The sequence below is a fragment of the Ictalurus punctatus genome, chromosome 23 (genome assembly GCF_001660625.3).
Source record: "Ictalurus punctatus breed USDA103 chromosome 23, Coco_2.0, whole genome shotgun sequence".
Classification (NCBI taxonomy): domain Eukaryota; kingdom Metazoa; phylum Chordata; class Actinopteri; order Siluriformes; family Ictaluridae; genus Ictalurus; species Ictalurus punctatus.
Genome location: NC_030438.2, coordinates 16,315,869 through 16,343,747, shown reverse-complemented (window position 1 = coordinate 16,343,747; position 27,879 = coordinate 16,315,869). Strand labels below are relative to the sequence as shown.

General features: G+C 38.4%; 1 protein-coding gene across 1 annotated transcript in view; it reads left to right on the top strand.

Moving 5' to 3' along the window:
• Window positions 1–27,879, top strand: part of myom3 (myomesin 3) — a 55,648-nt gene that overhangs the window by 4,299 nt on the left and 23,470 nt on the right. Inside the window, exons 3-15 of the mRNA XM_017453512.3 lie at window positions 4,213–4,317; window positions 8,815–8,968; window positions 9,543–9,700; window positions 9,920–10,012; window positions 10,117–10,205; window positions 12,044–12,088; window positions 14,605–14,745; window positions 16,178–16,339; window positions 17,439–17,580; window positions 21,867–22,066; window positions 22,486–22,539; window positions 24,011–24,138; window positions 25,653–25,836. Of these exons, the coding sequence (XP_017309001.1) occupies window positions 4,213–4,317; window positions 8,815–8,968; window positions 9,543–9,700; window positions 9,920–10,012; window positions 10,117–10,205; window positions 12,044–12,088; window positions 14,605–14,745; window positions 16,178–16,339; window positions 17,439–17,580; window positions 21,867–22,066; window positions 22,486–22,539; window positions 24,011–24,138; window positions 25,653–25,836 (1,655 nt within the window). The remainder of the gene's footprint in view (window positions 1–4,212; window positions 4,318–8,814; window positions 8,969–9,542; window positions 9,701–9,919; window positions 10,013–10,116; window positions 10,206–12,043; window positions 12,089–14,604; window positions 14,746–16,177; window positions 16,340–17,438; window positions 17,581–21,866; window positions 22,067–22,485; window positions 22,540–24,010; window positions 24,139–25,652; window positions 25,837–27,879) is intronic.

Sequence of the window (27,879 nt, the reverse complement as noted above, 5' to 3'; positions counted from 1 at the left end):
AGTGGCACTTACATCTGCACTGTTTACACTACAGTACAACTCTCAGGTTACAAAACCAAGCGATGTGAACTTCCTCATTTTTCCCCCATTTTTCTTCCCACCTCAACTTCTCTGTGCTTCTGAACCGAGTGTATGGACTTCTGCTTTTCTGCTCACCTGTTCCTCTCTGGTCATGGAGTCAATTTCATGCCGCAAGAGCCAAGCCTTCGATAATCACATAACCGTATCCATTAATACAAAGAAAACATGTAGACGGGAAAGTGCTTCCCCCTTCATTATCTCCTACCAGATCTAGGTCTGCTCTGCTTCTTTTGAACCCCACGTATGTTACGTATTACGTCTATGTTTGTTTGCAATTAGCGCTAGGAGATAAGTTTCGCTCTTTATATTCTAGGCAAATTCTATAACCGACTGTGTGATAAACTGTGTTCTCCATGTCTTCATTCAGTTTTAAGGAAGATCATCTAATGGTAGAATTGTGATAAAGAATATCTGGGTTTGTGTAGAAAATGGGCTCACATAAATTTCTGCACATTAGCACATTTTTCTCTACATTTACATTTTGCCATTGCCACTACTGGATTTGTAGCTGTCTCGTGAGTTTTACATCATCTGGTGCCATTTTAGAAATATCGCTTTCACTGACTAGGTGTATGATGGTCAATGGTCTGCACTTATATTGCACTTTTTTATCCTTAGCGGTTCTACAAAGCGCTTTACACTGTATCTCATTCACACACCAGTGGTAGCAGAGCTGCCATGCAAGGCGCTAGCTTGCCATTGGGAGCAACTCGGGGTTCAGTGTCTTGCCCAAGGACACTTCGGTATGTGGAGTCATGTGGGCCGGGAATCGAACCTCCAACCCTACGATTAGTGGACAACCCGCTCTATCACCCGAGACACAGCAGCCCAATGTCTGATGTTTACTTCTGTAATTTAGTAAGCGAAGCAGCCCCAAACCATTAGGTTTCTATGTGGGTAATAAAGGACACCACAGCAACATTGCTCCCAAAACAAGCGAAATGAAATAAATATTGCATGCCTCAAGTTTGCAAAAGACCACCTGGATCATTCCTGAAGCATCTGGGACAATATTCTGTGGACCACTGTGACAAAAGTTCACATTTTTTGCACCACAATGCTACACTTGGAAGAAAAAATGCACTGCACACTAATAATGAAGGTATAAAGGTATAATTATTAGTGTAAGAAGATCGTGTTTATTTAATATTATGACTTTAATGAAGTCCAGAGAGTTTATTGGGAGTATGTTCAGAAATGCAACTGTAATACCTGAAGCTCTGCTTGAAGATGTGGTGTTACACACAAGACAAGTGAGCTTTTTACGTGCGTGTTGTGTAACTGTGTTAAATGCTCTGCTGAGCTCTAGCTTATGAGTGTCGAATATCTGACTCAGGAGAAGTTGTTTATTAGGCTTTAAAGGAGTGAATATGCAAAAAGCTGTGACTGGCACCCGATTAATCAGAAAATCTGGCCTTATTACTGTGTGGAGCTGGGCTGAAGAGGTGAAGTGGCTTTAATTAAATAAATAAATAACCTTAAACAGCAAGCTTTCATTGAACAGTTTGACTACAAATTAAAATTTACCTAGAGTTCCATTTATCCTACATGTAGTGGACCTATCTATCTATCTATCTATCTGTCTGTCTATCTATCTGTCTATCTGTATGTATGTCTGTCTGCCTGTCTGTCTGTCTATTCTCAAATCTGTATATCAGTCTACTATGTCTATCTATCTATCTATCTATATATCTATCTATCTATCTTTCTGTCTGTCTGCCTGTCTGTCTGTCTATTCCCATGTCTGTATATCAGTCTACTATGTCTATCTATCCATCTATCTATCTTTTATCTGTCTGTCTGTCTGTCTGCCTGTCTGTCTGTCTGTCTATTCCCATGTCTGTATATCAGTCTACTATGTCTATCTATCTATCTATCTACCTATCTATCTATCTATCTATCTATCTATCTATCTTTTATCTGTCTGTCTGTCTGCCTGTCTGTCTGTCTGTCTGTCTATTCTCATGTCTGTATATCAGTTTACTATGTCTGTCTATTTCTATCTATCTATCTATCTATCTATCTATCTATCTATCTATCTCCATATATGTCTGTCAGTCTTCCTTACTTTCTGTCTATTTCCCTGTATTTCTTTCTCTTTCTTTACTCTGTCTATCGTTCTGTCTTTCTCTGTTTTCCACCATCTTATTTGAGTCTGTCTCTCTGACTCTCTTTCTGTATTTTTTGCTCTTGTTCCCTCTCTTTCTCTGTCTTTCTCTCTCTCTCTCTCTCTCTCTCTCTCTCTCTCTCTCTCTCTCTCTCTCTCTCTCTCTCTCTCTCTCTTTCTTTCTCACTCTCTCTCTCTCTCTCTCTCTCTCTCTCTCTCTCTCTCTCTCTCTCTCTCTCTCTCTCTCTCTCTCTCTCTCTCGTTCTCTCTCACACACACACACACACCCCTTGTGCTGTACCCCAGGGCACATTAATATGACTCGAGCATGCGTAGTGCCTCAGCCATAAGCTTTTGTAACAGCAACATGAAGATGAATTACTCGATTAATTACAGAAGAAGAAGCGCTCTGCCTGCTCGCAGCATTTCAGACCGCGTAACCAGCTTACACACCTTCACATTTCATTAAGGAAGCTTTCAGTCTTTTAGGCAACAGCAATAAAACCTCAAAGCTCTGGTGTAATCAGTGGTCAGAGTTCAGTTTAAAGTGCCAGGTTGAGGAGAAGATCCCAGCTCCCTCTCCTGGACTGAAATGGAATATTAAGAGCCAGACCTGCAGGGAAAACAAACACGAATAGAACTTATTTAATGAGATGAGTCTATTTAAGTAAGTGTCTTCTATCCAGGTTAGCTCTCTCTGAGGGTACAAAGCCAAATCATGACAAATGTGGCCCAGATTTTACTAATGACGCTGCTGAAGGCTTTGTTGATTCAGCTCTTCCGAGAACACTAGAACGTCGATACCTTAACTCCCTAATCCAAAAGTGTGTGTGCGTGTATATGTGTGTGTGTATTTACTTATACACATCTAGCTGCTTATTGTTTTGCTCTGCTGTTTATTTGTATGAGCTGTTTGATGCTGGGTGCAGTTACACATACTACCCTGCAGCAGGTAAGGTACCACACAAGAAAAAAAATAATAAACCCCATCAGAATCTCATTATTAGAAGAAAAATTTCTTGTGATCATGAGAAAACATCTCTTATTATTAGAAAAGCATCTCAGAATTCTCACGGAAAAAAACAACTACTTACTATTAGAAAATATCAACGTATTACAAGAAAAAAAAACTTGAAATTTAGAGAAAGCATCTCGTTATTACATGTCTTACTTGTGTGACGATGCATCGCCACATGAAATACAGTCCGCTCCGAAACTATTGGAACGGCAAGGCCAATTCAATTGTTTTCGCTGTAGACTGAAGACATTTGGGTTCGAGATCAAAGGATAAATATGAGAAGAGAGTTTAGAATTTCAGCTTTTATTTCCTGCTATTTATATGTAGATGTGTTAAACGACACAGAACATAGCACATTTTGTATCAGAGCACACAATTTGTAGGCGAGCAAAAATACTGGAACATGTGACTTGAGGTGTGTCTTATTACCCAGGTGTGTCCTGTTAGATTGACTGTTTAAACAATAAATAGCTCTGGACATCTACTCTTGGTTTTATCCTCCAGTTTCACCTGGGAAGACTGCATGTAGATCAGAGAGCTGTCTGTAGGAGAAATGCAAGGCATTTTGAAGATGAACAAAGAGGGGAAAAAATCAATCAGAGGCATTGCACAAATATTGCGCATAGCCGATACAAGAATTTGGAATGCACTGAAAAAGAAAGAAACCACCGGTTTACTAAGCGACAGATAGCGAATGGGTCGGCCAGGGATTTCAATAAATAAATTAATTAATTAATAAAGTCATGTTCCGACATTATTCTGACATTGTTATTATAATTGCATGTTATTATTATTACTATTACTATTACTATTATTATTTCAGGCTACATTTGTATGATTCTGGTCAGTTGTTGGAGGCTGTTATTTAATAGATCTGTGCTTGAGTTCAATTGTAAGTCGCGTCACATAAAAGCATCTGGCAAATGAATAAATGTAACAGTAATTCATCAACACTCACTCAATCAAAATAAAGTGCCTTTCATTATAGTTTATTTTTGTCTCCTAGTGATGAAGAGGCCTCCCTGTCTGAGTTCTATCCCATCATCCCAGGCGACATCATGTCTGTCAAAGAGATTCTGACGGAGCCAAAGTTCCCACGCCACAGGACATGGTACTGTATCACCTCAAACACACACAGACATCCAAAGTAACAAAAAAGTCACCTAGAATTCAATTTATTCCATAAAATATTACTCTGTTGAACAGTATCCAAATATGCTGTTCCTGTTGTTCTGCCATGCAAGAACACTTCTAAACATGCAAACTTAATTATCAATTGTCTCTTCTCCACATCGCTGTCGAATTCTCCAATCTGATTAGATCAGAAGGTGTTGATTAATCTTCTATAACAGCAGCTCTGACAATAGTTCCAACTGTAAGGCAAATCACAGGTTTATATTAATGCGCTTGTTCTAATATATTATCGTATGCCACCCTATAATGTTTAAAGAATCTATTCAATCAAGAATACCATCTGTTACTATTTGAATGTTCGGGCTTAATTGTATATTATGTATTGTTCTCATTTAGCTAACTAACACAAGCAGAGAAACGCCATCATACGTGCAGATTCTAAACTTTTACTCGATCCCATATTTGTGTTTGTACACGAGTACAGAAAAAGTCTTAAAGAAAAGCTGCAGATGTCTTGTTTCTTAAATAGTTCCAACAGTTCCAGCATCTATTGTCTGTTTTTTTCAGCAAACATAGTAGGTACATCCTCAACGACCCTTCCTGGCTGCTGTTTTGATATTAAACAAGATTAAGCAAGATTTAATATATAGCAAAATGCAAAAACTGGGATTTTTCAAGGTGTAATACTTCAATTAGAGCTCATGGATTGTTAGATTATGTTTGTGTTTTGTATATTGAAGATAAAGAGAAAGGGTCACTGACTGATTTTATCCAATTATAATACAGACTCACTCAGTTCCCAGACTCTTCTCTTCTACAGCTTGTCACATTTGCTTCTTTGCTGTAGTTGGTCAGTTCGACTTAATCTCCTGATTGTGTGTCTAAACTTGCCATAGATAAAAATCTCTCAGTAGAATTATAATGATATTTGCATGGGGTCTGTTTTCACTGGCACACCCACACCACGATCCTGGTGGAGTCGAAGCGGAACTGAATATAAACACAAACAAAAGAAAAACGTTCTGAGAAAAAAGTTCTGAGAAAAACTTTTCATAGTGTACAATATGTTTCCCTGAGCATCACATGTTCTAACTGAAACGTTTTGACAAGACAGTTGTGACTCAGAACAACACAATATAATGACAAAACCTGAGAGATGCTGTTTGTGTACTGTAGATGATAAGTAGCAAATGAATGAGGAGACGTTAGGGAGGATGTGCAGATGAATTTTTAAGGATGTGAGGATCAATGATGAGACTATAGAGAAGATGTGAGGATGAATGAGGAGTCTGTATAGAGGATGTGAGGATGAATGAGGAGTCTGTATAGAGGATGTGAGGATGAATGAGGAGTCTGTATAGAGGCTGTAGGGATGAATGAGGAGTCTGTATAGAGGATGTGAGGATGAATGAGGAGTCTGTATAGAGGATGTGAGGATGAATGAGGAGTCTGTATAGAGGATGTGAGGATGAATGAGGAGTCTGTAGGGAGGATGTGAGGATGAATGAGGAGTCTGTAGGGAGGATGTGAGGATGAATGAGAAGTCTGTAGGGAGGATGTGAGGATGAATGAGGAGACTATAGAGAAGATGTGAGGATGAATGAGAAGTCTGTAGGGAGGATGTGAGGATGAATGAGGAGTCTGTATAGAGGATGTGAGGATGAATGAGGAGTCTGTATAGAGGCTGTAGGGATGAATGAGGAGTCTGTAGGGAGGATGTGAGGATGAATGAGGAGTCTGTATAGAGGATGTGAGGATGAATGAGGAGTCTGTATAGAGGATGTGAGGATGAATGAGGAGTCTGTATAGAGGCTGTATGGATGAATGAGAAGTCTGTAGGGAGGATGTGAGGATGAATGAGGAGACTATAGAGAAGATGTGAGGATGAATGAGGAGTCTGTAGATAGGATGTGAGGATGAATGAGGAGTCTGTAGATAGGATGTGAGGTTGAATGAGGAGTCTGTAGATAGGATGTGAGGATGAATGAGGAGTCTGTAGATAGGATGTGAGGATGAATGAGGAGTCTGTAGGGAGGATGTGAGGATGAATGAAGTGAAGTGTCTGATGAGTATATTTGGTTGAAAGTTAAAGGAGGAATCAGGAAGATCTGAGGCTGAATGTTTAAGAATGTTTGCGTGTTTCATTGTTTAGTCTACACTCTCTCCTCTCTTATGAAATTTGTCATACTTGTTCTCTGCCTATATTTTCCTTGTGCTGTTTTCTACCACGTCTTATTTTCATACCTATTCACTGTCTCATGCAGAGGCTGGCAAATTATAGAACACGTATATTTTTCTTGCTTGTGTATGATGAAAGTCAGAAGAGGCTATTGGAGGGAGACTTGAGGGAGGACTATGATCAAATCAAAGTGAATATTCAATCACATCAGCAGCATCCTATGAACAGCAGACCTATCTCACACCTCAAAGAACTGCAGCTCCGTGTGTGCGACACACACAAGATTACCTGAAATCTCTCTAGCCTTCCTTTCCTTATAATAACATCCATTTTGGCATGGTTAGCTTCAGAAAAATCCAGAACAGAGCATCAAATGTGTAAAAACAGGACATCAGTCACAATATTTACCTGGATCAGCACACATGTCAGAAATAATAAAGTATAAAATATGTCTATATTACTTCCAAATGTTTCGGTCCACTGGCAAGAACTGGTATTATTTCATCAGATAGCGAAAAAACACTACCAAAATTTACTCAAGTATACGACATTTACAGTTGAGAGTAAACATTTTTATTTAAATATCCCAAGCCTTCGTTTTGTTTTGTTTTTCCATTAAAATGAATGTAATACCATTGTGAAATCCCATTCAAAACACTATGTTCAGTAGCCTAGCTAGCTGTTTGGATAATGATCATTTATATAATGATATATTAATAATAAAACCTCAACAGCAATATTAAAGGCTGCATACAGTGGTGCTTGAAAGTTTGTGAACGCTTTAGAATTTTCTATATATCTGCATAAATATGACCTAAAAACATCATCAGGTTTTCACCCAAGTCCTAAAAGTATATAAAAAGAACCCAATTAAACAAATGAGACAAAATATTATACTTGATCATTTAATTATTGAGGAAAATGATCCAATGTTACATATCTGTGTGGGGCAAAAGTATGTGAACCTTTGCTTTCAGTATCTGGTGTGACCCCCTTCTGCAACAATACAACTTATTTTCCCCAATACTCAAACCAACTCATCTGGCACCAACAACCATGCCTCGGTCAAAGTCACTGAGATCACTTCTCAGTTCGCCAATTCGGATATTTGATGTGAGCATCAACTGAAGCTCGACCTGTATCTTCACGATTTGATGCATTGCCCTGCCGCCTCATAATTGGATAATTGCAAGAATGAGCATGTGTATAGGTGTTTCTATCAAAGTGGCCGACGAGTATATATGTCGCATTATCAGGACTAAGCTTTCGAACTCAAAAAAGTATTATTAAGTTTAAAGAATTTGTGTCAACAAGCTCTGATTTAGTTACAGAGATTCAGTGAGGTAGAAAAACACTCCATGTGCGGCACAATCCAAAATCTCTATGTAAAAATCCTTAAGAGAGGAATAACCAGCATTACAGAATAAATGAGAAATCAAAGCACTCTGAATTGAGTGTGTTCAAGTATGCACTTCAGCGAAAAACATCTGAAGCCTCCTCCAAAAGAACTCCTACTGCCATCATTTCAGGGAGCTTTTCTCCACTTCTCCTTGGCCTTTTGCGGTAACGCAGGCCAATCTAGATACAGAAGCATGCACTCGACGACCTCCTCACGAGCTCTTAGGTGACAGCTGGAAAAATGTCACACAGTGCTCATTTCAGAACAGAAAAGTTCAAGCAGCTCAAATTATCCTCACAGTCTGTTTATTTAATGCAGTCAGACAGAAACATATAGGATTCTGGCTTGGTAAAGAAGGATGATGAGTCCTGACTGTGATTTTTGCTATAGCATTCTTATAGTGTAAATTTTTTTTATATATATATATATAGTGACCTTCAGGTAAATTTTTTCAAAAAGAAGAAATCAGCTATCATTAACGAGTTAAATGATATGCAATCCAAATTGTTGTATGATCCCAGCAGGGAATGGTGTAAATTCAGACCTGAACTCTGAATTATGTGTTAAATAAAGAGAGCTCCCTTCTGCCACTGTGCTTTTTCTGTGTTTAGAATATAACACATTGCTTCTCCTCAAACGTTTTGAACATTTGATCAAATATAGGTTGGAATTGTATGATTTAAGGGTGGTTCATAACATCAGTCAGGTCCTACAAAAAATTAGAGATGAGTTTTTCCATTTATAGCATCTAAAGCCAAACAATAAATGATTAGATCCCTCAGATGTTGGTTATTTTTAGGTGAGGAAAAGTTTTTAAATGTGAAACACCTCAGAATTTTCTTTTTCACCATACAATCTGCTTCCACTAGCACTGAATTCGGATGTGTGCTCCTCAGGGAGGTCCTGAGGGAAACTATGGATAACGATGAGCTCCGGGAGAGGGACCAGTGGACCATGTTCGGTAATGAGGCAGAAAAGGTGGAGATCGAGGTGATCAGGAACCAGCACATGGTCCGTCGGCGTATGGACCGCATGGCGCTGCGTAAAGAGGTGACGCTCAGATAGACGAAACTCCAGAGAAAATATACGGTGGTTTTTCAATCCTGTGGAGAGTCTGTTGCTTCAAATTTTTCCAAACTGAGTCAGCTCATGAATAGATGAATGATTTGCTAATGAGTTAAACTAGCATGGCGTTACCTCAGGACTTGGTTTAAATCCCAGTGCTCTAAAAGCTGCGAGAATATTTAATGCCCAAATATTAACATTTCTAATAATAAATTCAAGTAAGCAGAAGTCAGCCTGCATTGTACATTTAAAATGAGACGATGCTATGACACAAATCCCTCAGGTTTTTAGTTGTTTTTAGCCTTTAACACTTTAATTTTGTTTACAAACAAGAACTTTTTGAAAAAACATAAAAAAAACACTGTAGCTGCAGTCCAAACTTGCTGATTATTCATTAGGATTATTAAAATGACATCCTACTTACCTGATAATCTCATTTCCCTCAGTTCACTGATAGCTGTACTCTTTCCCAAGCATTCTTCCCCTGTCCTCCGTCTTCCTGTCTCTCTGTGATTCTCACAGGTCATAACTTTGATCAAATTTTCATCTTCACCCTCAGGCAGAAAGGAAGATTTCCACACACCTGAAGTTTCTGGACGATTTGAGTATGAAGACTCCGGATTTTTCCATCCCTCTTCGTCCCCATACCCTCTGGGAGGGAATGGCTGTCAAACTTTCCTGCACTGTCGAGGGTTGTCCATTACCACACGTCACCTGGTAAGGGATTGTTGCAAGTATTTTACATAACCGAAAATGTGAATGGTTCCTCAACTGCGAATAACTTTGACACCTCTTTTTTTTTAATTAAAACCCATGAGTGTACTGTCTTTTCACCAAAACAAAATATGTACAGCACAAGAGGTGTATTTATAAACTGTTAAACCTATTAAGATCCCAATCAAGTCTGTGTTTCTGATATTCTGTTTCTCTCGCCAGGTATAAAGACGGCGTTCCTCTGACAGCGTCCTCACAACCCTGGAACTACAAACTGCTACAGAAATATGGTCTCAACACTCTGGAGATTAGAAGGTGATCATACATCATACATAAAACGTGTTAAATTGCCATCTGACTTCGATTGTGACCTCGAATTTAATGTACATATACCATCCCCGGTGAAATTTGTCCCTCAGGTGTAGTGTTGCTGACACTGGAGAATACAAAGTAGTGGCCAAAAGCTCCTTAGGCGAGGCGACTACCTATGCCACCGTTGTAGTGAACTGTGAGTGATCTACGTTACTGATTTTTTGGGGGGAGTTGATTTATAATTTAGATGCAATCTTAGCACTTACTCAAGTCCTTTATGACATTTATGTTAAGTGACAAATAGCACTGGTCAGTTTTAATGTAGTTTTAATGTCAAACGTGTTAATCCAATCACAATCTAGTAAGAGTCATCTCAGCGCTATTTGTGACACGTGAGTCCATGCAAATTCTTTGAGAAAATAGACTAATCTAATTAGTGCCAGATTTTTTTTAAAACATTGCATTTAAAAAAAAAAAAAAATCATGCAAGCTTGTTAGATCATTTAACTGGCTAACATTATACACTCAGTATTGTCCACTAGCTAACTTAATTACTGTTACTACTAGCTTCACAAGCAGGTGTAAATGTGCTAGTAAGGTGAAGTCGCCTGTCTTTCAAAGATTCGTTTAGGTTTCCACATCAGATAATTTGCTATCAACAAATGTCTTAAAGTGGATTATTTTTTATAGAATTAAGCACAACACCACCACCAATAGGTCATAAGAAAAATACACAGCATGGTATGAAGAAGTGAGGATGTGGCTGATTTCTTTCTAGCCCAGACTGGAGTTTCATGCAGCTTATGTGTGTAACACCCCCTAGATTTGACTAGATGTGTAGCTGTAATAAACATAAACAAGATGAATTATTTGATCTATCATAATTTTCCCAATAATGCGTTGGAGGAGAAACTAAAAGTCGATACATAGCACACATCGTAGTGTATCTCATTTGAATAAAAGGGTTACACGTCATCATTATTATGGCGTCTATGAGACCTTGTGATATAATGAATTGCTCAACTCTAATAGTTTCATTGTCGAGCTATTGATAGATATTAGGTTTTAGCTTCCCATTTAAGATGCTAACCAGCCATCACTGTTCTAGCTATCGTTACTGAGGTCATTCTGACCTGAGTCAATAAATGTGGTCAAGGATCGACTGCTACTTCTAAAAGTTCATCGAATTACAATGTGCAGAAGTTTGTTTTTACGTTGTAAAACAGTCCGCGGGTATATATTTACAAACAGTAAGGAGTGTACATGTGCACAACTCAAACCGGTTCGTACAGGATTTCACCGAGTTGTTGCTGGGTTTTTTTGTGATTGAAGATGCTTGGTTTTGCTGCAGCTTTTTTCGAAAATTTTCCATGCAGTTTGCGGCGTTTTTTTATTTCGCGGAAAACTACTTACATTGGAAAAATCGCAATTGCACGAAGTTGTTTTGCGCAGTCTTTCGCTGTGATTTTGTTGGTAAATGAGACCTTTTAGCTGTACTCGTATTTGACATACGTGACTCAAAGAGGGTTTTGGCTGAATGTGCGTCGTGATGACGTCACATACCGCACCTTGGGTCAAATCTGGAGAAAATCTGCGGTCATTTTGAAAAATTTCAGGCTCCTCAGAATATTGTGGAGTTTGCTCGGTTTTTCGTTAATTTCTGCGATCGCAAAATCCTGTTACACAGGCAAAAGGACGAAATATTTACCAGACCCATTGGAGTCGCTTAAATTAGGATCAATTCAAATGAATGACCAAGAACGTTCGTGTCCTACAGAAGATGAAAGACAGATCAGATGCCGTCTTGCTGTCTCATCCTCCCTCTATTAAACGAGACGTTCAAGCACAGTGTGTCCTATATCGTTCCTATTTCACAGACTGTTTCATATTTTATTTCCATTTTTAGAATATATTAAAGGGAATGCTTAATGGGGCTCCAAGTAGTGTCGGTGTGGGTGTGGGTAAAGCTGAAGACTGATTTCTCATTTTCTCTCTTTCTCTCTCTTTACCCACTTTCTTTCCTTTCCAAATCAGCGAAGCGAAGACTTGAGGCGGGAATGAAACACACCCAGGCTGTGGGTAAGTGGCGTAATGAGACACGTCCTCTCTTCCTTCCATCTGCCCTTTTGATGAAGAAAATGGAGGCTCACAAATGGCTTATTACTCATGACTACAGGGGATTTAAACGTGTGTGTGTGTGTGTGTGTGTGTGTGTGTGTGTGTGTGTGTGTGTGTGTGTGTGTGTGTGTGTGTGTGTGATAAAAAAGGAATAAAAAAAATTGACATGTTCTCTTCTCTTCTCTTTTCCCTCTTTCTTCTCTTCTCTTCTCTTCAACATGTAACTATAAAGGGATAAAAAAAAGTACGATGTTCTCTTCTCCCTCTCTCTTTTATCTCTTCTCTTCTTGTCTTCTTCTCTTCTCATCTTTTTTCCCCTCTTTCTTCTCTTTTCCTCTCTTCTCTTCTCCTTCTTTCTTCTCTTCTCTTCTCTTCAACATGTAACTATATAGGGATAAAAAGTATTAAATGTTCTTATCTCCTTCTTTCTTCTCTTCTCTTCTCTTCTCCATGTCTCTCTTCTCTTTTAGATGTAACTACAAAGGGATAAAAAAAAATGATGACATGTTCGCTTTTCTTCTCCCTCCCTCTCTTCTCTTCTCCTCAAGATGTAACGATAAAGGGATAAAAAAAATGATGACATGTTCTCTTCTCTGCTCCCTGGCTCTCTTCTCTTTCCCTTTCTTTCCCTCACTTCTCTCCTCTTTCCCTCTCTTCTCTTCTCTTTCCCTCTCTTTCCCTCTCTTCTCTTCTCTTTCCCTCTCTTCTCTTCCCTTTCCCTCCTTTCCCTCTCTTTCCCTCTCTTCTCTTCTCTTTCCCTCTCTTCTCTTCCCTTTCCCTCTCTTTCTCTCTCTTTCCCTCTCTTCTCTTCTCTTCCCTTTCCCTCCTTTCCCTCTTTCCCTCTCTTCTCTTCTCTTCTCTTTGCTTCTCTTCTCTTCTCTATCCCTCTTCTCTTCTCTTTCCCTATCTTCTCTTCTCTTTCCCTCTCTTCTCTTCTCTTTCCCTCTCTTTCCCTCTCTTCTCTTCCCTTTCCCTCCTTTCCCTCTCTTTCCCTCTCTTCTCTTCTCTTCCCTTTCCCTCCTTTCCCTCTCTTTCCCTCTCTTCTCTTCTCTTTCCCTATCTTCTCTTCTCTTCTCTTTCCCTCTCTTCTCTTCTCTTTCTCTCTCTTTCCCTCTCTTCTCTTCCCTTTCCCTCCTTTCCCTCTCTTTCCCTCTCTTCTCTTCTCTTTCCCTCTCTTCTCTTCCCTTTCCCTCTCTTCTCTTCCCTTTCCCTCCTTTCCCTCTCGTTCCCTCTCTTCTCTTCTCTTCCCTTTCCCTCCTTTCCCTCTCTTTCCCTCTCTTCTCTTCTCTTTCCCTCTCTTTCTCTCTCTTTCCCTCTCTTCTCTTCTCTTCTCTTTGCTTCTCTTCTCTTCTCTATCCCTCTTCTCTTCTCTTTCCCTCTCTTCTCTTCTCTTTCCCTCTCTTCTCTTCTCTTTCCCTCTCTTCTCTTCTCTTTCCCTCTCTTCTCTTCTCTTTCCCTCTCTTTCCCTCTCTTCTCTTCTCTTCTCTTCAAGTTTTCTACGAACCCTTGTTCATGTTTTCCTCCCTTTGCCTAACAGTTACTCGGCTAATATTGTGATCAACAAAGGAGCACTGGAGTCAAACAGCAGATCATTTATCGTGATACCGACATGGTCATCATCATCATATCGTAATACCTCTTGGCTTTTTCCTGGGTTTGGATAACGACAGCAGATTTCTCTCTGATTATCATCCTACATACGTTCTGATTCCCGCTATGGTCCTGATGAAAGAATAAGGAATCGTAATAAAGAATCTGATTTCCTCTCATCACATCCAGAACACACCACGTACCTGACATTTGCCTCATTACCGTAATATTGCTTCAAGAGATTTTCTTCCATGCTGTTCGAAGCCACATGAAATTCCAGGGAAAACATGCCTAATTTCTGAAAGCTTATATTTCCCGCTCGAGTGATTTTTATGCGGTTTCGCTCCGAGCATCTTAATTAAGTATTTTAGTTCATTGTTGGTTGTCGCAGCGTGTGACGAGGTGAGACAGCTTCCCCTTCCTTCTCCTCGCTCCATACACATAATTAGATGTGCTTCAGTGACAACATGGCCATTTCCATTTCTATAGAATTATAATAGCCGAGTGAATAGCGTGATTATTTTTACATTTGGAGACTATTCATTTTCTCACTAATAATAGATGTTGTTGCCTCTAAACTGGTCATTTGAGCTGTCTTATTATCTTATCAACTCTTCTCTTCTCTTTCCTTCTCCTCCTTCTCTCTTATCATCCCTAATCTACTTCTTGCTTCTCCAGTCTTCTCTTCTCTTCTCCTCCCTTTCCCAACATCCTCATCCTCCTCTCATCTTCTTTCCTTGTCCAGGCCCCTTATGCTAACCTGCATTCTCTTCTATCCTTCCTCTTCTCCTCTATTATAAATCTCCTCTCTCCTCACTTTAAAAACACATTCCCTAATGCCAGAACAGACCTAACTTACTTCTTTCTCCTCTCGCTCTCCTCTCCAGGCCCTGTAACAGAGGAGGAGGCTTTGTTCGACACCACCTTCCCTCCATCTTTTATACTAGAAGGAGGCACTCTGACTCTGAGCTGTCATTTTACGTTTCCTCTCCTCCCCTTCCAGCAGGACGTGGCCTGGTTCAGAGACGGTACAAATCACCTTATGCAGTTTGTTCTGAATTTTAGAAAAAAGCACACAAACACACTGACAATGTTCGTAAAGGTGTGAAGGGTTAAGGTCGGGGCTGAGGGTGATGTCGGTGTTTATAGCTTTAATTAAAGTCACTGCACTGCACAATTCTTTTGCATTTATATGAGTAATATAGCATATAAACATTCACAAATAGTGATTAGGTCTTGTTTAATTCAGTTCAAGTCTATCCAGGCCTACAGACTTTGGTCGTCATTAGTGCATATACAAATGCATGAAGTAGCCTGAAGGAAGCATATCAAGTAGACAGTTCTACCAGACATTGATCTCTAACCGTTCTGTGGGCAATATTTATATTTTTTAACAGGAATAAAATATATGCTGTTATGGAAAATTCATCAACATTGAGGTGGTGTGATGCATCCCATATTTTTTTTCCTATAACATCATGTCCCAAGGATTTTTTTTACTCTTATACCACAGCAATTTGCCAAGAGTCACCTTGATGACCCTTTTGTGATTCGCACGTTTGCCTCGCGTCTCCGGTGTTGGTGGTTCGAATCCTGCCTTCGCCCTGTGTGCTGGAGTTTGCATGCTCTCACAGTGCTTTGGGGGTTTCCTCCGGTTACTCCGGTTTCCTCCCTAATCCAAAGCCATGCGTTGTAGGTTGATTGGCATTTCCAAATTGTCCGTAGCATGTGAACAGGCGTGCGATTGAACCCGTGGATTCTCTGGGAGGCTCCAGGCTTCCCTACGACCCTGTGCAGGATAAACGGTACGGAAAATGGATGGACGGATGCATGGATGGAACCTTTGTACTTTCGTTTATAGTTACATTTATTGTCATGGAACATTTCCAAATCAAGTTAGTTCCTGTTATTACTTACGTTATAGCAGCTACAAACTGTCATTCATTCGCCGTCGTCTGTTTTGTCTCACTTTTGAAGTTCATGAGACAAAAAATAAAACTCTTTTGCCATATTGGTGAGAAACTACAATGCTCTAAAGATACAGTTTTTCCTCTGACTGTTACAAAGCACTGACACTGGAGGCCCCTTTCAAAAATGTTCTAAAAAGAAAAAAGATGTCTGATTACAGAAAACTTACAGAATGTCAGTGCTTACTACTGTCAGAGCTTCTAAATTAATCAACACCTTTTGACCAATAGGAATCGAGGATTGTCCTTTGGTAGAAAAGCAGTGTGTTATTAAAAATAATAATAATTTTTTTTTTAAAAAACATCAAGGCAGATTGAATCGTATAATTCTAAGGTCTTATATGTAGACAGTTCCAAGCATAACTACTGTATGTGGCCACTTGTCAGTGTGTAATGCTTGTGTGTGTGTGTGTGTGTGTGTGTGTGTGTGTGTGTGTGTGTGTGTGTGTGTGTGTGTGTGTGTGTGTGTGTGTGTGTGTGTGTGTGTGTGTAGGAGTTCCTCTCCGTACATCTGGTCGGCTGGGCATCCACACGGCCCTGCGCTCCTCCACCCTCAGCCTGAAGGGCATGCACAAAGAGCACGAGGGCCTTTACACCGTCCGCCTGCGCACCCGAGACGGCATCACCGAGCACAGCGCCTACGTTTATGTCAAAGGTCAGACATGTTTGATTTAAACATGTACCGATACAAACAAGCACCGAATGTCTGAGTCTGAGTTCATTACGACTTGCAGGAGTTTGCAAGCTGACAAACTGAAACGGCAGAGCTGAAAGATTCTCTTCCAAAAAGTCTGCTTTAACAACAGAATAACTTTCCGTGGTTCCTGCAGTGTTATCTGAAATACCTTCAATATCATTTGAATATAATTCTCTTTGGAAACATGAAGTTGTGAGCTTTATTCTCCCAAGTTTAAAGTTAAATCAAGATTTATTAGCATGAAAAAAAGAAGAAAAAAATAGTAGATATTGTTTTTCAATATTAATTAATACACGAAATCAGTAAGCAAAGTAAATGAGGACTATGAACCTCTTTAAATAATTCAAAATAAATAAGATCCATCCATAATTTTACTATACACATTCATACATACAACACACAAACATTTAAGCTAAAATATAAATAATTATTTTGCTCAATATTTGCTCAAATCACTGTTTTATTTATGAGTGCTATTTAGACCTTTTATTATTGCCATCATTATTGTTGTTATTTAGACCTGTTATATTTAGAAACAAGACAGATTTTATGCAGATTTATAATGGTCAGAATTGTACATTCCTCTAATGGGTTTATCTGAAGTTAACATTTACTTTAATTGAGAATAACCTTTAAATGCAAAATATAAACAGAATTGCATTACAAATGTATAGTACGTTTTTACAGTATGCATGCAATAACAGTATAAAACAACAACAAAAAAGTCAGTTTAAATATAAATTAAGGAGTGAATAAAAGAGTCAATAAAAAACAGTATCTAGTATGAGTCAGGTAGCTAATTTCACCTAAGCTAACTGATATTGCAGTTAATATTGTTTAGTTCATTGAGAAAGCCAAAATTTGTGATTAACAAAAAACAGTAAATGCTATAATACTGTACTATAGTGTGTAATATGGACTAGTAAGACATTTTTTACTTTGTATTATGTATAAATAGGATTAATAGGAAATAGCAGTAAAATGTAGATCTGTATCAGGGTTTTCAGATCTGTTTCAGCGTTCTCGTGGTTCTCATAGCTCTCTCTGTGTGTCTCAGATGGTCCTGCGGCAGTGCGCGGAGCTCCAGGTTCTCCACTCCACCTCGGGTGCTCTGATGTGAACAGAGACTATGTGTTTCTATCGTGGGAACCTCCAAGTGCTGAGGGAGTGAGTCCAGTGCAGGGCTACTTCATTGAGAGGTCAGTGTGAAGGTGGTTAGCACATTTGTTTTGCACCTCTGGGGTTGGGGGTTTGAATCCCAACCTGTGTTTTCCCAGTCCAAAGACATGTGTTGTAGGCTGGTTTCCAAATTGTCTGTTGTGTGTGCAATTGTGCCCCGTGATGGGTTGGTGCCATGTCCAGTGTGTCCCGCGCCTCCGTAGAATAGGTTTCAGGCTCCCCTGCGACCCTGTGTTGGATAAGCGGTATGGAAAATGGTTGGATGGATGGATGGAAGAAGGTGAAGACAGAGCAGGAGAGAAACAGGGTGAAAGAACAAGTAAAAATACCAACTATAATGTTTTCTCATTTCTGATAGTTAGCTTCATTATACATTTCGTAGAAACACTAGGATCTTTGTAAATCTACTCGTCAAAGGAATAAATCGGTTTGATTACTATTCATTATATATGCTCACTACATGGGGTAATACACAATGGCAATGTCATATGGTCAGCTTATACTGTATACAGTGCTTGTATACCTGATTTCTTCTGTTTTTGTTTATATCTCGTACAAACTGTTTCAAAAATTAAAACAAAATCTAAGATAAAACAAAGGCAACCCGAGTAAACACAAAATACAGTTTTTAAATGATAATGTTATTTACTGTAGCAAAAATGTTATCCAATACCAACTGGGCCTGTGTGAAAATGTATTTGCCCCCGTAGTTACTAATTCCCCAAATCTATGAAACTGCAGTCGTAATGGGGTTCAGATGGACTAGACAGAACCAGGCCTGATTACTGCAGACCCTATTCAATCAAATCAACACTTAAATAGAACTTTTTCAACAATATGAAGTTGGTTAAAAGGTCTTACTCAGTAACACACTATGCCAAAATTGAAAGAAATTCCAGAAACGATGAGGAAGAAGGTGATTGAAATACATCAGTCTGGGAAGGGTTACAAAGCTATTTCAAAGGCTTTGGGACTCCAAAGAACCACAGTGAGAGCTGTTATTTCCAAATGGAAAAATTTAGAAGAGTAGTGAACCTTTCCAGAAGTGCTAGACCTTCCAAAATTTCTCCAAGAGCACAGAAACTACTCATCCAGGAAGTCACAAAAGAGCCAAGGACAACATCAAAGGAACTACAGGCCTCTCATGCATCAATAAAGGTCACTGTTCATGACTCAACTATCAGAAAGGCACTGAGCAAAAATGGCATCCATGGATGAGAGGTGAGGTGAAAACCACCGCTAACCCAGAAAACATTAAGGCTCGTCTTGATTTTGCCAAAACACACCTTGATGATCCTCAAACCTTTTCGATAATGTTCTGTGGACTGATGAGCTGAAAGTGGAACTGTTTGGAAGACAGGGGTCCCGTTACATCTGGCGTAAACCAAACACAGAATTCCACAAAAAGGACATCATACCTACCGTCAAGCATGGTGGTGGGGGTGTGATGGTGTGGGGATGCTTTGCTGCTTCAGGGCCTGGGAAACTTACAATAATTGAGTAATAATTGAATAAACATGAATTCTGCTCTCTACCAGAAAATCTTAAAGGAGAATGTCCGGTCTTCGGTCTGTAAATTGAAACTCAAGTGCAATTGGATTATGCAGCAAGACAATGATCCAAATCATAGGAGTAAGTCCTAGTCCTAGAAGTAAGTTAAAGTCTGATCTCCAGTTATCAGAAGTGTTTGGTTGCAGTTATTGTTGCTAAAGGTGGAATAACCAGATTTCAAGTTTAAGGGGGTAATTAATTTTTCATATTGGTGAAAGGTGTTGCATAACTTTTTTTGTGTCAATAAAATAAATAAATAAATAAATAAAAGCGGGTTTGTGTGTAATCAGGTTGCCTTTGTTTTATGTTGTATTTCAACTGAAGATCTTAAAACTATTTCGCATGAGATGTCACGGATATCCCCTCGCTCTGTATGCCGAAGCTTTCAGCGCACGTGAACTACCCGAAGTTTCCAGTTTGTCACTGTCTTTGTTTTCGTTACCACGTGTGTTGTTTCAGTTTATGTTCTGTCTCCACCCTTGTCGCGTGATTGGTTGTTTCCCTTATGTGTCATCATTGTCATCAGCTGTTTTGTGTTACCCCTTCTGATTAGTTTGTATATTTAAACCCCTGTGTTTCTTTGTCTCGGTATTGAGTTTTTCTGTGTTGCCGCCAGTACCGTACTGAGCCTTTGTTCATTGTTCTTTTTTCATCTTGTTTTTGTCCTGGTGTTTTTGGATTCTACCTTTGCCTAATTTTGCCCGTTAATTGATCACCTAACCCACGCCTGTTTTTGGACTTTGATATTGCTATTCGATTGGGATCTGTCTGCCTGCCTTTTAAAAAAAACCTTTAACTGCAATTGTATCTGTCAGCAGAAGAAATCAGCAAATACTTCATACTATATCTATAATACTAATCACAGCTCTGAGTGCCCAATAGGCTGAATCCCAAATGGCTGACTCTGAACAGAAGCAGCGTGATGAAGCAGCTACAGATTCATACTGAATCATTTTCATCAACAACAAAAGAAATGATCACTTATTGTAAATAGCTTATCATGTTTTAAGTAAAATATTCATTAAAAATGAACATATTTTATTTTTGAAGACAATCATTTAAAGTATCCTTGACCTTATTTTGTTTGCTTTTTTTGGTTGGGGGGGGGGGGTTGGGGGGTTCTGGCTTGTTAGGAAGCCTATATATCACTATGCATTGTGTATCATAGTCTTCAGGTATCATGATATAATTATTATTTTTTTTATTTACTTAAAACTTCACTATTATGTATAGATTGCAATGACTATTCAACTACTTTTAACAAAATAAAACTTTATTTATCCCCAAAATAGCAGTTAGTTTCTGGAAGGGGTGTATAGGTCTTCTTCAATGTGCATGTCGAAAGAAACAATTCAGGTGAAGACAGAGCAGGAGAGAAACAAGGAGGAAGAACCAGTAAGAAAAACAAAGAGGGTAGAAAAAAAAGAGGCAGTGATACAGATAGACAGAGAGGGATGAGGTTGTGTCTCCTTACAGCTGGATAAAATGTCATCTCCTCCGCAGCCTCCTGTTTCCTAGCAACACATACAGGCTCCTGGAGAAGTTGTGTTTTCTCCTGCTTAATTTTGCAGGTAATGGCGTATCTCGCCGGGTGCACGGGCCACTTTGAGAATTAGCCTCGTTTTCAGGAGCCGTTATTTTGATCTCTCCTGCGGCATGCTCGGTAGGCTTATTTTAAGGGTGGTGCTGTTGAAATTGTTGTTTTCGAGCTATTCAGCACAATATGTTTTTTATCACACTGTCTGAGTCACACAAACTCAAGTGGAGCAAAAGCAGGGAGACTGTAGCAGTATCTTAATTAACTCCTCACTGATATGACCAGTAGGTTGTGGGTTCGAATCCCAGTGTGGCCAGAGAATGAAGTCTGAACTGTTAAGCTCTGCGTTTGGAGTGGATTCTGCATCATTCTGGATAAAAGTGTTGACCGAATCTATCAGTGGTAATGTTAAAGCGATCTTGCTACCTTCTGACTCACTTCATTCCCTCGTCCAACGTGTAAAATACACTGATGTGAACATTTTGTCACTGATATTGATTTTAAGGAGCTAAAAGTAAGGATTAAGAATACCTGATGTCATAAACATGGCTTTATGGATATGGCTATCGATTTCTCAGAGCTTAGAATTGATCATCAACAACATACCTACTTTTTTTTTTTTTAAGCCACTCATAAATTAAATATTCCATGAATTAATTGATTTTAAAAATTGCTATGTTTTTGCAATCTTGCACGAAAATGCATAATCGTATTTTTTTTTTAAATAAATAAATAACATTATAAGCTATACCAACAGTAATGTTTTATCATTGCTGATAATTAGCTTCATCATACATTTCGTAGGCACTATTCACTATATATGCTCACTACATGGGATATAACATAACAGCAATGTAACTACATTGTACAGTGCACTATATGGCCAGTAAAGACATGTTTGAGATTCAGCTAGAGAAAAAGCATGTCTCTGATAAGTGCCTGTAAAAAATTCTTAGATAATTATTAGATGAGGCCTAATAACACTTTTATGATACATGCTAATGGTTCTATCTAGATCAGGTGTCACAAGAATAATTTAGTAATTTGAATTTCAAATGTGCAGATTTGATTGTGAAATTTGCTCTGATTTCTCTAGTGGAAATACATGAAGCCAAGTGTTTTTCAGAATGGATGAAAATGAGAAAATTATGTTTTCGTATCAAATTTACATTCATATTGTGATGTGCTTAGACATTCCCACTCTCTTGGTCTCTTCAGGTGTGAGATGGGCACGGGGAAGTGGGAGCGCTGTAACGAGCTTGTTCAGATGCTGTGTCATTACCCAGTCATGGGTTTAAAGGAAAACACCATGTACCAGTTCAGAGTGTGTGCAGTAAACCAGGCTGGCGTGGGACGTCCGTCTAAACTCTCCGACCCCATCGTCACCTCTGACCCCATGGAGCCAAGCAGGACTATGGGTAATTTTCCAGTATTAATATAAAATGTACATCTATCTAAATGGGTTGCATTGTGAAAACGATATTGTGTGGTACCGTTTTAAATCCATTATTGCAGGAGATGTTAGAAAAACACTTTGGCAAGCTAATATTACAGTATGTCATCAGATTACCAGCTTTTTGGCTGCATGTCTCACATATCATCCTAAAAAGACATTTCAAGAATCTCTCAGATTTTTCCTCATCCTTGGGTAAAGCACTTATGATTATGTCTGCTTGGAGGGCTTTATATCTCAGATATCTTTGTGCCTACAACTACAATGCCACCTCTTCCCACTTATTAAATCTTTTTTTTTCCCTCTTGCCTTCTTCACTATTATTACCACTGGCTGCCTCGATCTGTTCCTAAATCTATTTCTTTTGTCCTCCCTGTGTGTAAGTGGTCAAGGTGGATAGAGGCAGAGAGATTGTGATCACCAAGGACCAGCTGGAAAGTAAGTCAGAAAATGCAACATTAATCTCAACCTTGGTGTGAACCAACACTACAGTCAATTGAACATATAAAGCTAATACTATTCATGATGCCCTTGACACAAACACACACACATATTCTCGCACACAGTCCTACAAGTCATTACAATGACTAATTTCTCTCAAACATACATAACGCGGTATAGTTGTGCTAATTAGATACACACTTATGCTAGTCAAAATGTTTGAAAATTGTGCTAGTGATTTAGTTCTGCTAAATATATATACAGTTGGATAGTAAGAGTTAAGTTGCTAGAAAGAGAAGAATTAAAGCTAGAAGGTAAGTTGTGCTAGTTAGAGAAATGGTTATGCTAACAGTTAACAGTTAAAGTTATGCTAGTCAGGTATATTATTATGATATATATATATATATATATATATATATATATATATATATATATATATATATATAGAGAGAGAGAGAGAGAGAGAGAGAGAGAGAGAGAGAGAGAGAGAGAGAGAGAGAGAGATTATTCCAGAGAAGTACACAAAAGTCAGTTGAAGAAACAGTTCTGCTAATTAGTTAGAGATACGGCTTTGGTAATGAAAATGTAGTTATGCTAGTCAGAGATACAGAGCTAATTAGAGACACAATTATGCTGATTAGTCAGAGATACAGTTTGGGAGTTAAAATACAGTTATGCTAGTCAGAGATATAGTTATGCTAGTCTGAGGTATTTATGTTAGTCAGAGATACTGTTATGCTAGTCAATGGTATCCATGTAAGTCAGGGATACAGTTATGCTAGTCGGAGGTATTTATAATAGTCAGTTATACTATTATGCTAGTCAGAGATAAAGTTATGCTAGTCAGAGGTATTTATGTTAGTCAGAGATACTGTTCTGCTAGTCAGATATATAGTTCTGCTAGTCAGATATATAGTTATGCTAGCCAGAGGTATTTATGTTAGTCAGAGATACAGTTATGCTAGTCAGAGATACAGTTGTGCTAGTCAGAGATACTGTTGTGCTAGTCAGAGATACAGTTATGTTAGTCAGAGATACAGTTATGCTAGTCAGAGATACAGTTATGCTAGCCAGAGGTATTTATGTTAGTCAGAGATACAGTTATGCTAGTCAGAGATACTGTTGTGCTAGTCAGAGATACAGTTATGTTAGTCAGAGATACAGTTGTGCTAGTCAGAGATACTGTTGTGCTAGTCAGAGATACAGTTATGTTAGTCAAAGATACTGTTGTGCTAGTCAGAGATACTGTTGTGCTAGTCAGAGATTCTTTCTTTACTCCTTCCTTTTCACCTCCTCCTCTTTTTTACACTCTTCCTCTTCATACTACTTCACCTCTTCTCCTCCTCCTCTTCTGTCCTTTTTCTTTCCCTTCTCCTCCTTTACATATGTCATTTTTCTACTTTCCTCCAACTGTTACTGTTATACTTGTCTTTTCCATCTCCTCATCTTCCTCTTTCTCCTCCTGCAGGTCAGATCCGAGTCCCTTTTTCCCCAACTGATGTGCGAGTGTGTGAGTTAAGTGACACTTATGTTGTGATGTGCTGGACTGAGCCGGATCCACGGGGCAAAGAGCCGCTCACCTACTTTGTGGAGCGGGTAAACATTGTCCTTCTGTCTTCAAACACAAGGCTTAAGTGAATAGCCAGAACTAGTTATGCTAGTCTGAGATATGGCTATACAGAAAATACAGAAATACAATTATGCTACTTAGAAATGCATCTATGCTAGTCAGAGATACAATTACGCTAGTCAGAAATGCAGTCATTTTAACCAGAGATACAGTTATGCTAGTTAGAGAAAAAGTTATTTTAATCAGAGATACAGTTATGCTTATGAGATAAAGTAATTGCTAGTCAGAGATACACTTAATGTAGTCAAAAATAAAGTTATACTAGCCAGAGATACAGTTATGTTAATCAGCGATACAGTTATGCTAGTCAGAGAAACAGCTATTGCAGTCAAAGTACAGTTATGCTAGTTACACATACAGTTAAGCTACGCAGAAATATAGAAAATCTAGTGGTACAACTATAAAGATAAAGTGTTAAAAGTGGAACTATTCAGACTTATAGTTCTGCTGGTAGTGGCCCTAACTGGAGATTCCCTAAGGAGATTTAGAGATTGTTATCGATTATTATGCTAGTTAGATACACAGCCGAGCTACTACGAAACAGACGCAGTTATGCTAATTGAGCACCTCCGAGAGGAGGGAAACTTTCAAAAGAATTCAAAACTATAGTTGTTTTAAAGCTGTTCATTTGCTGTGTCTGCCTAGTCTGGTCTATCTTCACAGTTTTAAAGATGCAAAAGCTAAGGTGCTAACATGTGAAACAATCAGATGTGCTTTTTAACAGTTCTTTTTTTTTTTTACTCTGCCTACTCCTCAGCCATCGTTCATTATTTATTTTGCATTTGGTGGAGCCTTCCAGTGAACACAGTGGGTGGTGTTTCAGCTTGGGCCATAATCAAGTTGAAAGAAGATCCTTTTTCTCTCGCCATCTTTTTTTTTTTGGAAAGTTTATTAGCTGTTTTGAAACTTTGTCATTTAATAGGGCCTGGGCCAGACTTAAACTGCCAGAAGTTACGGTTTCATATGCACACTGGAAAGGAAGAAAGCTTCAATATCATGCAGGAGCGAGGAAGACGAGCAGCTTGTAATGAACCAGTGAGGCGATGAACTGCCACAGGACATCGATGTTTTATTGGACTTTTATAGAAAAAGCTCTGTAATAAAACCTTCTAATATATCAAGAGCAGCCGAATCTGTGGAACTCATCTAGCTCTGTTTGAATGATATGAAAAAGACTTTGTGGAATTGGGCTTTTTATTTTAATGTAATTTACATGAAACATAAGATGACAGATGTGGGCAAGTGCATGCATTAAACCAAAAGACTATAACAAAAAGAATGAAAAATGATTCCAATGATCTAACAAGTTAGAGGGGGGAAAAAAAGAAAGCCAGGAAAGCTTTTTGTCCCAGTTTGGCACCTTTTCAAAGAGATCCCATTTTTGCATTATGCGTAATGAAGGATGAATGCTGAATACCTGATTGAATGCAGTTTGATGTTGAAAATCTATTAGAATTTGATTATCTGACGAATCTTCCAGTCCATAGCCGGTAAGGAGGGCTGGCACTTAGCCAGCCTGGACATGACGATCAACGCTACAAGGTTTGCTGCGTTCGACTTGCAGAAAGGGATGGCCTACTGCTTCCGTGTGCGCTCTGTGAACAAATATGGCATTAGTGATCCATCAGAGCCCAGCCAACCTGTCTCACTCGGAGAAGCTCTCGGTGGGTGAAGTGTTGCATAATTTTCAAAGTTATGGTCAGAATTATAGGGGAAGTCAGAGGTGGGTAGATGTAAATGCATAACTTTATTATTTAGGCCTTTGGAAGAAATGTAGTTTTAGTCCAGGCAAACTATACACTATTAGTCCATGCTACATTCAGAAATGCTTAATACCATCATCTTCACACCAGTAGCCTTTCGCAGCACAAGAGGAAGAGTGTAGCAAAAAACACATTCTTACAGGAAGTAACAACTTTCCATTTTAATGCAATGTATTTATTTATTATTTATTTAATACCTGGTTATAGGGTTGTCATGATACCATAAACATATCTGATGATCGTACTTGTATACCAATAATATTGTGTTAATTCATAATTCAAATCTACAGATGTAACCAAATTTACAGAAATACATAGATATAAATGAAAACAGGCAAAACAGGATTCCTCTCCATACTTTATTAATGACAATGAATAACTGGCTGTTGGAAAAACTCAAGAACAATCATACAATTTGCAAGCAATTAGTTAAATGTGCCACATATTTCATCTGTTGTTCCCTAGAGCAATGAAATCATGCAAATGGAAATTGTCCTCAGAGAACACAACATTAGGAATAAATAACTTAATTTGGATATTAATTTTTTTTTTTAATGGTAAAACTGGGTATCACTTACTATCTCACTTACTATCTCACTACTAATTTTAGTATTTTCACACAAAGTTAGCATAACGTTAGTTTGCTTCAGCTAATTTTAGTATTTACACACAGAGTTAGCATAACGTTAGCTTGCTTTGGCTAATTTTAGTATTTACACACAGAGTTAGCATAACGTTAGCTTGCTTTGGCTAATTTTAATATTTACACACAGAGTTAGCATAACGTTAGTTTGCTTTGGCTAATTTTAGTATTTACACACAGAGTTAGCATAACGTTAGCTTGCTTTGGCTAATTTTAGTATTTACACACAGAGTTAGCATAACGTTAGCTTGCTTTGGCTAATTTTAGTATTTACACACAGCGGTTAGCATAACATGAGTTCACTTACTAGCAAACAGGAAATCTTTAAAGATCAAGGTAAAGAATTTAGGTTAAATGAAGTGTCACTAACCACTAAGACGTGTCGTTTTTGTGAAAATAGTATTAACTGCTGTACATACAACATTACTTATGGTACTACTGTGTTGACGATACTACTGTTTAAAAAATACAGTAGCACCAGCGGTATTTTGAAGCTTTAATATCGCAATACTACCGTAGTACCGGTATATCGTGCAACCCCACCTGGTTACTCTATTTGTTTGCTGATTTTGTATCATATGTCAGTACCTTCAGAGTAAGCTCTGTTTCAAAAGCGATATCGATTTGATCACTCAGTCCTCCAAGGATCTAACAAACTTCACTATGGAATAAAATGGTGACATTTAATCAAATGATGAGATTCTTATCAAAGGAAAATGTTGAGGGGGGGGGGATAAAATGTTAGTGTTAAAACATTATCGAAGCACAACTAAAATCCTAATCCAGTGGGGGAAAAAGACAGACTAGCCTTAGCATCTATTTTTCTTAATACTTCCCCTTTAGTTGGGGCTTTGTTGCCATGTTGAGGACATTTTCATTCCTTTATTAGCACAAGTGAAGGATTTCTCTAAGATGGCAACAGTGATCCACTCAAGGGGAAACATAGAGGGGAGAAAACTGATTTCATAAAGAAAAAAAAAACAGAATTCAGCTATGTTCAATACGATACAACTATATCAGAGACCTAGGTATGCAATAATTAATTATAAATACTGTACATGATTAAATGTTAATTTTTCAATATATATTTGACAAAACTAATGGCATTTTCTGTTTTCTGCCAAGAACAATGTTTGTTTGTTTGTTTGTTTGTTTGTTTGTTTTTAATATAATGTATTCTTGCAGCAAATCCATATGATACTGTGACCTCATATTTTTTCTCTGGCTCACATGTTTAACTTAACTTTGTCCAATAAATAGCCAAATGGAGCAAGCTAACATAACTAGTTTATGTGTGTAGT